Raw genomic sequence first — 15,051 nt, forward strand, 5'->3', positions numbered from 1 at the left:
GCTGTAAATAGAGAAAGCAGACACAGGTGCTGAAGTCTGTTTTCTGGAAAACAAAGTATATAGTAAATATTCATGGCATAATTGTTCATATATGTTTTTCTGCAGAAAAGCAGGCATGTTTAGTCACCTAGTGAGTATGGTTATCGTTTGTTATTTTTTTTCTTAAATACCTTGAATCCTTCATATGAAAAAGGATTTCAAATTACTTACTTTGTATTTTGGAAATGTGAAATGTAGGGTAACTGGTCCCATTGCTGTTGTTTTTAAATTTAATGATATACAGCACAGGAAAAATAGAGGCTGGAGGAAGAAGCTGGAGGAAAAGTATCAGTATAAAGCCTTGTTGGCAGATAGCCATAAAACTCCACTGCCAACCTTAAGTGGATTCCTTCCTTTACCCCTTTTCTTGTTACAAGTACTTCCTGCAGACATTAACTTGGTTATTCTGTTAGTTGATGAAACACACTGTGTACTGGTATTCTGTCTTCTGTTTACCACAGTATACAACATAACTTGTTATTGCTTTTCCATATTCATAAACATTGTTCTCACACCTTTTTTAATAGTCCCCTATTACTGTAATTATGAATACACTGTTTGCACCATCCTGAAAAGTGGTATGTGTTACAGAGAAAAAAGCTAGCTGTTCTTTGATAGCAACAGAAAAATAATATTCTTCATTTAAACTCAGCTTGGTTTACAAGGGTATTAACACACTGAAACTGACATTATTAATAGTGCAGCTCTAATTAAAAACCAAAGAAAGGAAGTTCATTTTAGGTTGCAGAAACATAGCATTTGTGCAGAAGCTGATTATTTAAGCCAGAAATTAATGAAATGTGAAACTGATTATGACATATATTCTTTTCAGTCTCTGCAAATTACTAAATCTATTAGAGAAGTCAAAGTAAGTATTACTCACACTGGGTATACAGGCACTACAATAGTTTCCCAATGACAAGAAATTCTTTAGTAAAAAAAAAGGTTTCTAATATTCCATGTACAGCAAAGACATCAGAGGATAACCAGCATTTGTAGCAGACACCCTTCATGTTGATTTTTTTCTCTCAGTTTACAGGCAGAGTCCTAACCAAGATCTGAGTACGTGAAAGAGCAGAGGTTAGAAACTCATGAATCACATACCGTCTGAAAGTATCTTCTTCCTAGTTTTGCTTTGCAGTTGAGTTTCACTGCTGAACAGATCCATGCACTTTGACATCGCAGTGACTGAAAACTAGACATGCTTAAGAGGTTTGAGCTGCTTGTAGCTAACTTATCCACGTTCTGTGCACCTTGCACTAAGACACAAAGAGTCTAAATGAACTATACATGCCTAGGTCTCTACTAAATAAAACCAAATTAAAAACAGAAAAAAACCTCACGATTTTTGGTCACGTACATGCTTTTTTCCAACTTTGACAGCAGCTTTAATGGGTACTTTTCTATCTGTTGTCTCTACTGAAGATTCCATTCTTTGCTTAGTTTTCCTTTTGTGCATTTTATTGTCTGACCTACCTGTCGCGTTGCTACATGACACATTCCATCTACACTCACTGAATGTGGCAGACGTGCTCAGACATGTGGCAGTGTTTGAAAATATTATTCTTGCTCTAGAATCAGTGCAAGAAATTTAGTGTAGGTAAATGTAACTAGGCTTAGAATTGAAGAAGGTGGAGAATGATAAATAGAAATGCTATTTTTTAAATTAATTTTTAATTCAACTACTGTAAGATTCTCTGTGGCGTTTCAGACAAAATGTAAGATTATATTTCCAAGACTAATCTTGGTAAGTCTGTTTTTCTCAAGGATAGGATAAATCCTAGTTCAAGAAGCTGCGTTTTAAGAAAAAAAGGTGGCAACAACTTGGGGCTTCCTGTGCAGCATCTTCAAGCATCCCAGAAAACTGAATTTGATTTTTAACATAATTATATTGTTTTAACATTATCTGTGAGAATTATCTGTATTTCTAGCAAAGCTCTAGGAAGCATGTAATACATGCGGAGCAGAATTAACTTGAGATCCTGTTAATCATGTGTTTAGCATCTGTGTTTTTAGGACAACCAATGACTTTTGCTCATTGTTTGTGATGCTTGAGAATTCCTGACAATGAAAAGGCTATAAACCAACTTAAGATAATATTACCATCTGAAACTCTGTCAGATTTAACAGGCAGAAGGAGATAAATAGAGTTACAGTGTGCCACTTTGTGATTAGAATCCTGAAAAATAATAGATTTCACAGGCTGCCCTATGTCCTAGGTGCTTATTCAGCATTATTCAAGATATAAGGTGGAAAAAGAAATCATGGTAACTGTTGTGTCCCAGCCTGAACCACTGATTGAGCACCTGGGGAAAGGACCCGGTCAGCCCTGGGAGCACAGGTGAAGGCAATTCAGCTGCGTGACTGGAAGAGGTGTAGCCTGGCTGCACCTCTCTTAGACCTCATTTAAGGGCTCACCCCCCCTGGGGAAGGTTCTCTGGTTGCAGATCCCTTCCTTGTGGAGTTTTCCATGCTCCCTGGAGTTTTTCCTAGTTTTCAGAATATACTGCTTTCTAAAATGAGGAAAATGAAAAAATTACATTATGGATTTGCAATTGCCTTGAAAGATATTGGAATTCTGGTCTTTAATAAATGAAGAAGTACTCCAGAACGAAATCTCTATAATGAAAGCTTCAAATGCTATATATCTGCACTCACACGAACTATATCAGTTTGTGGAGAATTATCTCATCAATTAAAGCTTGTAATTATCTCATCCAGCAAAGAATTGAAGTGGCTGTACTTACTATGTCAGCACAATAGCTACAGCATCATTTAGGACACTCTCTCCAAACAGAAGCGTGTACAAATCTGTATCCACATGCAGCTCATTGAAAATAGCAAGGACTGTCACTGTATGGAGACAAAACAATGGATTTCTTATTTTCGTGTTCCTCAAGCAGTTCAAGAAATAAGGCAATGTTAGTATATGGGTTTTGGAAAGTATAGTCTGACTTATTTCCTGAAGGGTTAATTACTTAAAAGTGATCAACAGAGGTATATATAATATCCTTAAATCTAGTAACTCTATGTATATTGCTTCTACAGCGAATTAGGATAATACTTTCTTTCTTACACAAAGAATCATGCATAATTGAAAACGTCGCATCATACTTTACTGTGCACCGAGGGCTTAAGTGTTGTTGCCAGAGAGTAACAAGGATGCTGAAAGTACTTAGGTTTTGCTGCTGGCTTTGTGGATGATGAGAGTAGTGATTTGCATACTTTAATATGCTTATGGTAATGTTTATCCATTTGTAACATGTAAAGCATATGAAGACACACAGAGAAAGAGACAGGTAAAGAACTAGGTGGTTAGAATGGCAGCAAACAAACATTTTTGTGGTGGTAGAAAATTTTCACAAATATTAAAAAATGTGTATCAGAGCTCCTGACTTGGAAAGGATAGTGGACTTTATTAAAAAAAGCAGTGATGGGAAACCTGAAATAATGAAGCATTTAAGGTTTGCTCAGCACTTATTCCAACAGAAACATGATACTTGTCTTCCCCGGTTCCATGGACTGAGGTGACATCTGTTAGATGCTAAATGTAGCATGTTTTTGGTTGTACCCAACTCAGAACTGGTGTCCGTGGAGCTGGTTTGTGAATGTTATCCTTTGACATATATAGAAACACTGACTTGCTCTTAGCTGTAAGAAATATAACTGAAAAATGTATAACTCAAATATCAGCAAATTTCAACCATCTCTAAGAGTAATGTATTTTCGTTTTGTATTTGAAGAGAACAAGGAAACTCAGAAAATAAATGTGACCATTATAGAAAGTACTGGTATTATACTGCCTTCATATTCTGAGTAGAAAAACTAATATCTTTCACAACTTACGGCCTATCAACTGTAAAGAAAACGAGAGGAGTCTCACTTATGTCTCCCATCAAGTTTCCTTTAAAAATAACGATTCCAATTTTAATTATCGGCTCCTTTCCCTACTAATCTGTCACACCACTCATGGGTTAGTTCAGGGGTGAACAAGAAGAAAGCATTAAAATATGTTAATTAAAAACACATTTATAAATAGGCTTATATAACCAGTGCAAAACTGTATTACCTTTCTGTATTTATAAACTGTTTTTTAATACAAAATCCTCTGATTCTGTGTGAAGCAAGAACTACTCTTTCCAATAAATACCCAATTTTATCAATGACAACAGAATTGTAACTCACATGCTAGGTTCAGCTGTAACCATAGTAACTTCAAATAGAAAAGTGCCTCATGATTATCAATATGACCAAAGGTAAGGGAGTTTGTGTAGCTCAGAAATAGCTGTGCTTCAACAATCCTTGTGAAGGCAAATCTCTTTTCTCTGCTTGAAATATCAAAAAAAAGTGCTAATGATACATGAAATGTCTTTGGATTGGAAGGTCACTGCGCAGAATGTATTAACAACAAACTGCCAAAGCTGTACTTTGCAGTTATTTTTTTGGTGGCAAGGGCAGAAGTCAATTTTTTTGTTGATCTGTCAGTCTTGTTCTGCCATTTAAATTATTCTGTTACAACTACTGCTACCCTGAAGCAGCGTGTTTCTGGGACTCACTGCTGCATCTGCCTTTTGACCGTGGAGAACAATTGATGGCAGAATGACCTTTTCCACGCTCACACATGTTTCATTTCACTCAGGGATCTGGAGCTGGGACTCCACTCCCCACATCAGCACCATTCCACAGCCTTTTTGCTGCACTTGATGAATGACACCGTGTACCAGGATGCAGGGATAAACAACTGCTCCGTCCTTTCTGAAGGAATCACAACAAAAAAACCTTTCACCTTCCACTGTTACATTATATTAGAAATAAAATGCAATGCTAACACAAGGGAAAGTCTTTCAACAGTGAAAACACTGCAATAACAAAATTTGTGCAGGTTTAATTAATTAATTTTAATTTAATTAAAATTTAAGTAGATTAAATCACCAGAAGCTATGATTTCACAAAATATGACAAATGATACCTGTTGATCAGAATGAAGAAAACTATATGTATTGGTTCGACTTTTTAAAGACTAATGAAGGACGAATTTCATGCACTTTTAAAATCCTATTTCTCAAAAATTAAATCTCTCACATGAAGCCCTTCCTCTGAAAATGAAAAGATACCGGCGGGATATATATATATTTTTTTAAATGAGTGATTCATTTGAAAGCAACCTGGCTTTGTCTCGTAAGGTTTCTACTTTATTTTTTTCCAGAAAGCTGAAGTTTTCTGGGACATCCATAAGTATGACAGACATTTAGGGATAACAGTCTATACTATAAAATGTAGAAACATAAGTAAATACATGAGGGAATGAAGATTCTTAAACTGTAACATTCAAAGCAATTTTGTCTTTAATTTTTATTCTTTTCAGTTGAATATTTGGTGTAATACTTACATTCCTATTAGTTTGTGAAAGTTCAACTGTATTGACTGGAAATTAGATATAGGAATCTCAAACCCAATCTGAAGTATATCCAGTCTTAATTACTTAATTTTTGTTCAAGTGCAAGTTTTCTATATAAGGGAACCTGTAGGATATTGGAGACTGTTTTCTCAATTTTTGCATAAAATATCTATATTGAAGATCTCTAAATACTCACACATAGAATGCTTTGTCTTTATTTCCTTCTTCCTGACAATTTCAGGAACTCCTAACTGGCATATTTGTTTACTGTCCTGGTAGTATAATTCTTCATTTAACATGTAAACATCTACCATCATTTTTACTATTACAAATAAGGAATTCAATCACAAAACTTCTCTCAAGTCAACAGATCTGTTTTAACAACTTTTGAGACTTAATTGCTGTTCACAACCATGGGAAATTAAAGATGTTTTTGAAATGAGTTTATAATCCTGCCAGTGAAAAATTAAATTAAAAATCAGGTAGCATATCTGACAGGAATTTCTTATTTCACTCTAAGACTCTAATTCATTATTCTATTGTACTTTCATGACACCAACAACATTTTACCAGAAATTTCTCCTCATTAAAGCTAGATATCATACATAAAATCATTAGACTGATCACTTTATATGGTCTAACATCTATCAGTCCCTAGGAGACCATGTTTTAATTGATCCTGAAATTTCAGTGAGATCTTTGTATGGCTTGAGATCAAAATTCACTATCAAATCCTACAACGCAATGAAATATTTTCCGCAATGTCTACCATTAAAGTAAGCAAAAATACTCATTTAAAATTCTATAAGACGTGGGTGAGATAAGATTACTTGATAATCTTATTGATTACTTGATTACTTACACTGATAAGATTATTTAAACATGTAACAGCTCAGAATATTGTAAATAGATAACAGAAAGAGTAACACTGAACATTCAAACAACTCTTGGACACATATACAAGCACTCTGTATAAGTGGAAGAATAATTAAAAATAGCATTAATAGCTGATACAGTTAATAATTTGTTCAACTAAACGTTTTCACAACTGGAATTATTAGCTGGGAAAAGTAGTTCTTGTTACTTCTTCCTTCCAGTGAAAGAGTTTCTCTTTTTTTTTCCTCATTTCTATTCTAGATTATTCAGTGGTGATTTAACGTTATTATAATCAAAATCACTCTGTTTGTCTTATACATATCTCCTTATAAATCAACATTTCCATTTGGGGATCTAAATAGAGTTGGAATGGAAAATGGGGAAAAAAATCTAAGCCAACCACACAACTCTATTCATAGTACAATCAAGAAATATACTCAGATGCTTTAAGCAGCCCTTTATTCCAGAAGCAATTATTTGTCTTATGTTTAATTTGTGCTTTTATTTTCTGTGTTCTTCTCTTGCTGAGAGGATAGACTCCAATCATGGGCTAAATATTATTAAAGTAGTTGGGTGGTTTCATAAAGTGGCAGCGTATTGGATGTTTCATTTAATTTGAGAATAACAATTTGATGCAGCTTTTACAGCAGTCTTACTACAACAAATAAATAGATTTACATGACATTTTTAAGCCATCAGAATGATAAATTACAAGCTGTCAAAGTCTTTTGTTAAATATTGAGGTTTCATTTAATGAATGGAAAAAAATTTGTGGACCAGTGTTGCTTTTTATTGCTTCTTCTAATAACCATGAATTTGAAAGATTTTTCATACATTTCTTACAGAAGCTTGTCAGGAATAGTTAATACAAACACAGCGTACCATGTGCATCATAAAATGCCTTTGTTGCACTTCCTTTAACTACTGAACTGGAAATTTTGCAAAAATCCAGTGTATTTCTATTTCTTTTTACTTCATCTCTTTTACATGATATTCATAGAATCACAGAAATGTAGTGAACCTACTAAAGCAGCTTTCCTAGAGTAGGTTGCACAGGAAATTTTCAGGTGGATTTTGAATATATGCAGGAAAGGAGTTTCCACAATCTCTCTGGGCAGCCTGTTCCGGTGGTCTGTCGCTCTCACAGTAAATAATTTTGTCCTCATGTTCATATGAAATTAAATGTGTTCCAGTTCCTACTCATTGCCCCTTGCCCTGTTGCTGCACATGACTGAAAAAAAAGTCTGCTCCCATCCACTTGACTCTCACTGTTTAGATATTTATTAGCACTGATAAGATTCCCTCTCGCTCTTTAGGCTGAACAGCCTCATGTCTCTCAGCCTTCCCTCATATGGCAGATGCTTCAGTCTCCTATCATCTTTGTAGCCCTCTGCTGGACATTCTTCAGTAGTTCCCTGTCTGTCTTGAACTGAGGAGCCCTGAACTGGACACAATATTCCAGATGCACTTGAGTGCACCCTCAGAAAGTTTGCTGATAACGCCAAGCTGAGTGGTGCAGTTGACACATTAGAAGGAAGGGATACCATCCAGAGGGACCTCAAGAACCTCGAATGGTGGGCCTGTGTGAAGCTAATGAGGTCCAACATAGCAAAGTGGAAGGTTTTGGGCTTGGGTCAGAGTAATCCAAGATACGTATACAGAGTGGGAGAAGAACTCTTTTAGAGCAGCCCTGTGGAGAGGGACCTGGAGGTCCTGGTGGATGAAAAACTGAATGTGAGCCAGCAGCATACTGTTGCGCCTTGGAAGGGCAATGGTATCTTGGGCTCCATCAGAAGAGGGGTGGCCAGCAGGGACAGGGATGTGATCGTTCCTCTCTACCCTGCCCTTGTGAGGCCCCACCTGGAGTACTGTGCCCAGGTCTGGGGCCCCCAGATCAGGAAAGATGTGGAGCTGTGCGAGAGGGTCCTCACCAGGGCAGAGCAGAGGAGGAGGATCATCTCCTTTGCCCTGCTGGCCACATTCTTTTTAACTCATCCCAAGATACCATTGGCCTTGGCCACAAGGGCACACTGCTGGCTCATGACTAATCTGTTGTCCACCAAGATGCCTACGTCCTTTTCTGTTTTTTACATAAGATATCAGAACGTTATCTTTTCACCTCCTTTTTCACTGTCTTTCCAGGGATGCAAAAAGCAGTACTTTATTCTAGTGCCAGAGTACTCACTGTAAGCATATTCTATGTAACAAAAACTTGCTAAGTCTATGAATAACTTTGAGGTCAGCTCTGCTTTAATTATTAAGGTGGATAGTAAGAGCTCCAGAGTTTTCTTTGAATCTAAATGATTTTCTCATCTTAAAACTCCAAATTTCAGATTCAAATGTTGAATCTATTTCTCTCACACTTGGATACTTACTGCAATGTTAGGCTTTAAATCTAACATCTGCAAGCTCAGGTCAACATGTTGGCATCTATCTTCTCAGAATTGTATTTACCATGCAACACTGCATTCAAATTTTAAACTGATCCTTTATAAAAATATTTATACAGTGAGATCTGAAAGATAGTTCCCTATATCTTTAAACTGGGTTAGATCACACATTTTATAAATGATCTGGATGCAGGACTGGAATGCATACTAAGTCTGCAGATGATACTAAATTAGGAGGAGCTGTTGATTCACTTGGGGGTTGAGAAGCCTTGTAGACAGATCTTGACAAATCTGGGCAATCACCAACTTTATAAAATCTAGCAAGGCCACGTGCCAGATTCTGCACCTAAGATGGGGCATCCCTGGATGTGTGCACAGCGTGGAGGATGAGATGCTAGAGAGTAACCCCACAGAAAGGGATCTGGGGGTTCTGGTTGACAGCAAGTTGAATCTGAGCCAGCACTATGCCCTGGTAGCCCAAAGGGCCAACTGCACCCTGGGGTGCACCAAGCCCAGCAATAAACAGATAGGTATCTTGAAAACTGGAGAGAAACTTTATTTCAGTCACTTCAGCAACTGCATTTATAAGGTGTGCGAACTTAACATAGGTAAACCAGTTACTAAAATCTTTGGAGGCACTTTGTCTTATGATAATCAGAATAGCAGATATTTATCAACTATAGGAATCAAAATCAAGAAGAACTGACACTTCAAACATTTTGATGGCATATACAGACATTATTTTTTTATTTACTCTCCTGAGTTTTGATAATAATAACTGTTACCTGGATCTGTGGCAGACATCAGCGATCCAAAAAATAAACAGTCAGTGAAGTGGAATTCCCATCCTTTTAACTGGCCAAGGCGTACCATGGCCTTCACAAAACCGTACATTATCAACCTGCCATAGGAAAGTTGAGAAGTCATTAAGACACAGTATATAACACTTATGGTTGTTTCACAATGTTAAGCAGTTTCTTGTTCTCTTCAGCTTCTTTTAAATAACCATACCATCTGAATAATGAACATAAACTACTGTCATAAAAATTCTGTTTCCTATTAAACTATTCCAGCACTGTATCAAACTTTATAGACAGTTCAAATGCAAAGACTTTTATGAATAATTGCCCTCTGCTGTTGGCTGAGGACAATACTTCAAGTTGTTTATTTTTCAGATGGAAAGATAATGTAAGCTTAAAAGGACATTATCAAGACTGATTTGCCTAATGCTATAGAGCCTTTACACAAAGACAGTAAAAATCAGCTGCGTGGTTTGTTCTAACATTTCTAAATTAATCATCTTCATTGCCATCAGCTTTTAAATGTTGTATTCAAAATTCCCGATGAGTCTATAAATGAGACAGATGTTTTACAGCTCACAATGACAGTGAGGCAACAAAACCGCACTTCAAAATGCACTGCTAAATCTCCCATAGATTTGCATGAAGTGTTATCAGTGGTTTATATCATTCAGTACTAATGTCAGAGATGTGTATTCTAAGAAGAACATTGAAATACCTTAAAAAAAAAATTACTAACTGTTAAAAACTGCAGTAGGTTAGAAAAAAAAATTGTATATTTCTGATCTAGTTAATATGTAGATCGCTCCAAAAGTAAAGGCTCCTATTTATTTTCACGGAAACTACAACTGATAAAATGAGCACAATAACAATGTTTGACAGAGCAAATTTTCAGCTACAAAAACCTAAAAAGAGGGAAACAGGTCATCATAGAACTCCCCAGTGGTCAGAAGTATTTTTGGACTGTGTGAGAAACTGCTGGCTTAAATGAATCCAATGAATCTGTACTTGCACCTCATCCACCTGGCACATTTGAAAACATGCACACAAATCCTTATATACTGTGAATTAACTTTTAAAACTTAGTTGTTAATCTTTTCTTTAAAAGCTGGATGTTTTTAATAGAGGCTATGCATTATTCAAGGTGATCATTAATCATCACTCAGAGTGATTTCTTACTGGACACAGCCACACAAAATGCAAAACAAAACAAAACAAAAACAACCTTATGGAACACATTTCTTTCATTTTCAGTTGTCACTTTTCTACTCCTCTCAACATTCAGTTTCTTATCATCTCCCCAGACTACACAAGGAGTTTGGCTTAGAGGCCGTTATGAAAAGTAGAAATCAAAGGGCACTTCTAAACTGGGATGACTTCTCTGATGCTTGTAAAATTAATTTAACTGTGGGTGAGAGTTTGCTCTCTGGAAAATCATTTAATAAATTTGTCATAATGCACATCTGCTTACTATTAATAAATCTGATTTCACTTCATTGCATTTATCTGTACGTAGTACAAGCTGAGCACGTAACGTGATTATTTTTTTTACAGATTTACATTTTAAATAAAAATACTTCAGTTACTCTCCATTAGAAATCAGATCCTTTTCTCAACTTTACAGGTTAGAACTAAGAAAATATTCTCTTAAACCACAGACGTTACTCTGTATCTTGGAGTGCTCAAACCAAGGTCAAGCTCTAACCCCATGCATTCCAGCTAATTTTTAATTCAAAATTTTTGATCCAAAAATGCCAGCCTTGCTTTAACATTTTATTAGCTGACAGATTGTTCAGGTGATACAGTCCAGTGTAGACAAATATAAACAAGAAAGAAATTTATCTATGACAAATGTTAAAAACAAATCTCTTTGGAGAAGTAATTAATCTAGTGTGACTTTTCCACTACATATTTAAAATTGGGATCTCAACTGGATATTTGAGCTTCCAACTACAGTGGCATTAAACATCATGAAGTGCCACACAACATAACTGCTCTTAATGGAAATCCAAGGAGAGAAGCATACACCAGTGACATCAGCATATTAATCCTGAGGAAACACCCTCTGCTGATGTTCCTGTTGCTGTTATAAAACACAAACTAAAAAATTGGTCTTATTAATTTTTAGAGCTGTTCTCATTCATAATGTTATTTTTAAACCCACCAAATTTCAGCAAATCCAACTGATTTAATAATCTTCAACAGTCAGTTTAGTATACATTTAAAATAGAAGTATTACTAAAACATCAGTTATAAAGTTATAAATAAGATGCTAGTACTCTTGAATTTCCTCCAGAATGTTTCTTTCCCACTGGAATGCATTCCCAGTCCAGTGCACACTGTTTACAAAGGGTAGGCTATTGACACAGATCAACTTAACAAACAATATAAAACAATGCTTCTGTTTTTCCAGTTTCTACCTGTCAAATAATCTTTGTTACAAGTCTGTAACACTAAGCTTTGTATCAGAACTGAGATCTCCAGGGCTCCATAAAGAAAATAGAAGCCCAGCTGCAACCCACATAACCCTAATTTCCAGTATAGCTTTGAAAATCTTGCCTTTAAAATATACTTGCAACATAATTCATATACTTCTTGCATTGTGTTTTTAATCTATATTTTGGGAAAGTGGATGCCCCTTCAACTATGAGACCTTTCTCTCTGTGCTCTGAATGATACTTCACTGATAATAAACATTATAAAGTAACTGCTATTTTCTGCATATAAATCTGGATTTTGCATTTATACCATGAAATATGCGCCATTTAGAACTCTCTATCAGTCACTTGAGATATCATTCTTCTTTTTTTCCCATAGTGAAGAAGCATGTACTGTTCTGTGGAACAAAAAAATATAAGCAACAGATCTAAGAAGAGATTTAGACAGAAGACTCTTATGTTGAGAATAGGAATCCTCAGAGCTGCTGCCTAGAACCCTGCTATACTTTATTTTCACCAGTAAAGCTCCTTAACTCCTTACCAGTCTTTGAGGGGTGAAGGAGGCTTTTCCAGCACTATCTAATGAATGTACTGCTTGTTGAAAGATCTTTTTGCATTCCCAAACTAGCGAATGACCTGTCTTGCCACAGAAGTCTGTTAGAGAGTTGCTGGCACAAAGGTCAGAGATGAATGAAAAAGGGATAGCTCCACTTTGCATTCCCCTTTTCCTCAGCTCTCTGATACGTAAGACGTGTGTGCCTCAGATTCAAACTCCTGCGTCACCTGGTTAACCTTCTTCATTTTCACTAGAGAGGGAGCCAAAGAGGGACTGCAGGTTCCTAGTGCCTAGAAGCTGCTTCACCTTGCTTAGCATTAGCCATTATTCATTAAATTAGACAGCTGGGAAGTGCGTGAATGTATAAATTTGATGTGGTAACAGATGACCTCGGTCCTCATCTTGGGCAAGGGAAAGTCTGAGCATGACGCTACCACACACTGAAGTCTAATTTTTTTCTCCTCTATCCATTCAGCATTATTTAGGTAATTTGAAGACATGGATTTTGCTAGGTGACAAAGTGTCTCAATCCATACCAGCTTTGGAACTAGAAATATATTAAAGGAACAATGTATAATCCTTATTTAGCAGGGAATATACTTTGGGTTGCCCTACCCTCTTATCGTGAATAAATATGCAAATTCATCAAATTCCTTGTATGACCACTAACTAGATGATTAGAAAAATATTTTAGAAAAAAAGCTGTGTAAACTGAATAGTAATGAATGGTCACTGAAGACTTCTCAGACTCAGCGGTGACTCAGTACTCAGTGCTGCAAACACCGTTTGTGAGTAACTGATTTGGTCAGTGATTTGGAATATTAATAAAGGAATACAATAGAAGAAAAAAACAGCTGTGCTGTAGGAGGCCTGACATTTTCTGCACCCAACATAATGTTATTTGAAAGCATGGGGAGTATCACATCAAGAAGATGTATTTTTTGCCATTTAACAGAAAAGAGAAAAAACAGAAATGTAAATGAAACACAGGAGAATTTAGAATTTTCCAAATTATGCAAGACTGGCAAGTCCCAAGTGCCTCAGCTCTCAAATATTCTACATACAGTGTTGTCATTGCACAGTAGAGGAAACACCATATAAATATTTGACTTGAAGTCAGAATCATTTTCTGGGAAACTGAGCTTTCATTATAAGTATTTCTGGTGTGAATAAACAAGGAGACCACATGAAATCTCAGCAGAATACAAAATAAACTTCAGACTTGGAAAAAAAAAAAAAAAAAAAAAAAAAAAGAATCCAAGTGAATAACAATTACTGGAGAACCAGGACAACAATTCTGCATGGCATTTGTGGTTCTGAGCATCTGGCCTGCATTAAAGCTTACCTGTGTGAATAAAGGGGAAATAATATGTTTGTTAGAGGTCCAGGTTTTTTTTGTTGTTGTTGTTGTTTTTTTTTTTTAATTGCCAAAGTTCAGTTGCTACAAATCTTTTTTTGCTGTACCTTCAAGAATGGAGTATGTAGAGCAGATTGGCTGACTGGGTACTGCTGGATATCGACAGAGAGCTTATGTGTACAGCTGCTCTCAAGGAAGTCTAGTCTGGGACTGGGACATTCCAGACCAGCTGCTGTTTAAATGTAGAGGAAGAAAAGAGCCCTCTCCAAAGGATTTTGCAGAGTAATGACTACTCAGGAAACTATTTAAATGCTCAGGAAAAGCTGCACATAACTATTTGTTTGCAAGAGTTTCTTTTAGGAACAGCTGGTTTTAAGAAATCATGTGAAAAGAGATACTGAAATTGCTTTGGGGGTTTTGGGTCAGCTCTGTAAGTTCTGAATATTAAAACATCTGTCCAACATACAGCTAGTAAATAAGAAATTATTTGTAGTTTTACAGTAAAAGCCAGCAGGGCGTGTTTGATGTAGAATAGAACAGGGAGGCCGTAGGAAAGATTTAAAGCTGTCAAGGAGCTGAGAGAACAGTTTTAACAGAAGCATTGTGAATAGCCACAAATGGGGTCAGATTACATCAGGGAAGGCATGAGGAAAAAGATTCTGGTTTCAAGACAGGAAAGATGAGCGCCTGGCAAGAGCTTAGCCATATGAGCTGACAAGAAAGGCTACATAAGAAACATGTCAATAAGCAGCATACCTGAAAACTACACACATAACAAATAGCTTTATCATACCTAAATGCAGCTGGCAAATAGCAGCTCAAGTTACCAGCATTTCTGGGAATGCAAGACCACATGGTGTCCAAAAACACTGTGGAGAGGGACTACATATGCATGAACAGCAAGCAAAGTAGAGAACAAAGTGAAAATGACAGGCAGAGATTGCCACTGACAGAGGAACCTTGTCACACCCCTGCTTTTATCCATTCTGATCTTCTCAGAGCAAATACATTGTTTCATCTGAAGTTTCTATCTTCACTTAGCACAAAAGCAAGGGCTGCTAGTTCAGATGAAAACCTTCTGCAGAATCACTGTCAAACATCTGTTGATACTGTGGTAAAAGCAATTGACCCTTACTAGTCTCAGGTACATATAGAACAGGCTGAAATAGCAGAGTCACAAAGATCCAAATGAAGAAG

The 15,051-nt window shown here is 36.4% G+C and overlaps 1 protein-coding gene across 4 annotated transcripts in view; it reads right to left on the minus strand.

Annotated features, from left to right (window-relative positions):
* SLC9A9 (solute carrier family 9 member A9) overlaps window positions 1-15,051 on the minus strand; it is a 177,119-nt gene that overhangs the window by 131,092 nt on the left and 30,976 nt on the right. For all 4 annotated transcript variants that reach the window (XM_015276871.4, NM_001031305.2, XM_025153339.3 and 1 more), the window contains 2 exon segments: window positions 9,489-9,604; window positions 2,787-2,892 (listed from right to left, as the gene is read on the minus strand). In XM_015276871.4, the coding sequence (XP_015132357.1) occupies window positions 2,787-2,892; window positions 9,489-9,604 (222 nt within the window).

The sequence above is a fragment of the Gallus gallus genome, chromosome 9 (genome assembly GCF_016699485.2).
Source record: "Gallus gallus isolate bGalGal1 chromosome 9, bGalGal1.mat.broiler.GRCg7b, whole genome shotgun sequence".
Taxonomy (NCBI): domain Eukaryota; kingdom Metazoa; phylum Chordata; class Aves; order Galliformes; family Phasianidae; genus Gallus; species Gallus gallus.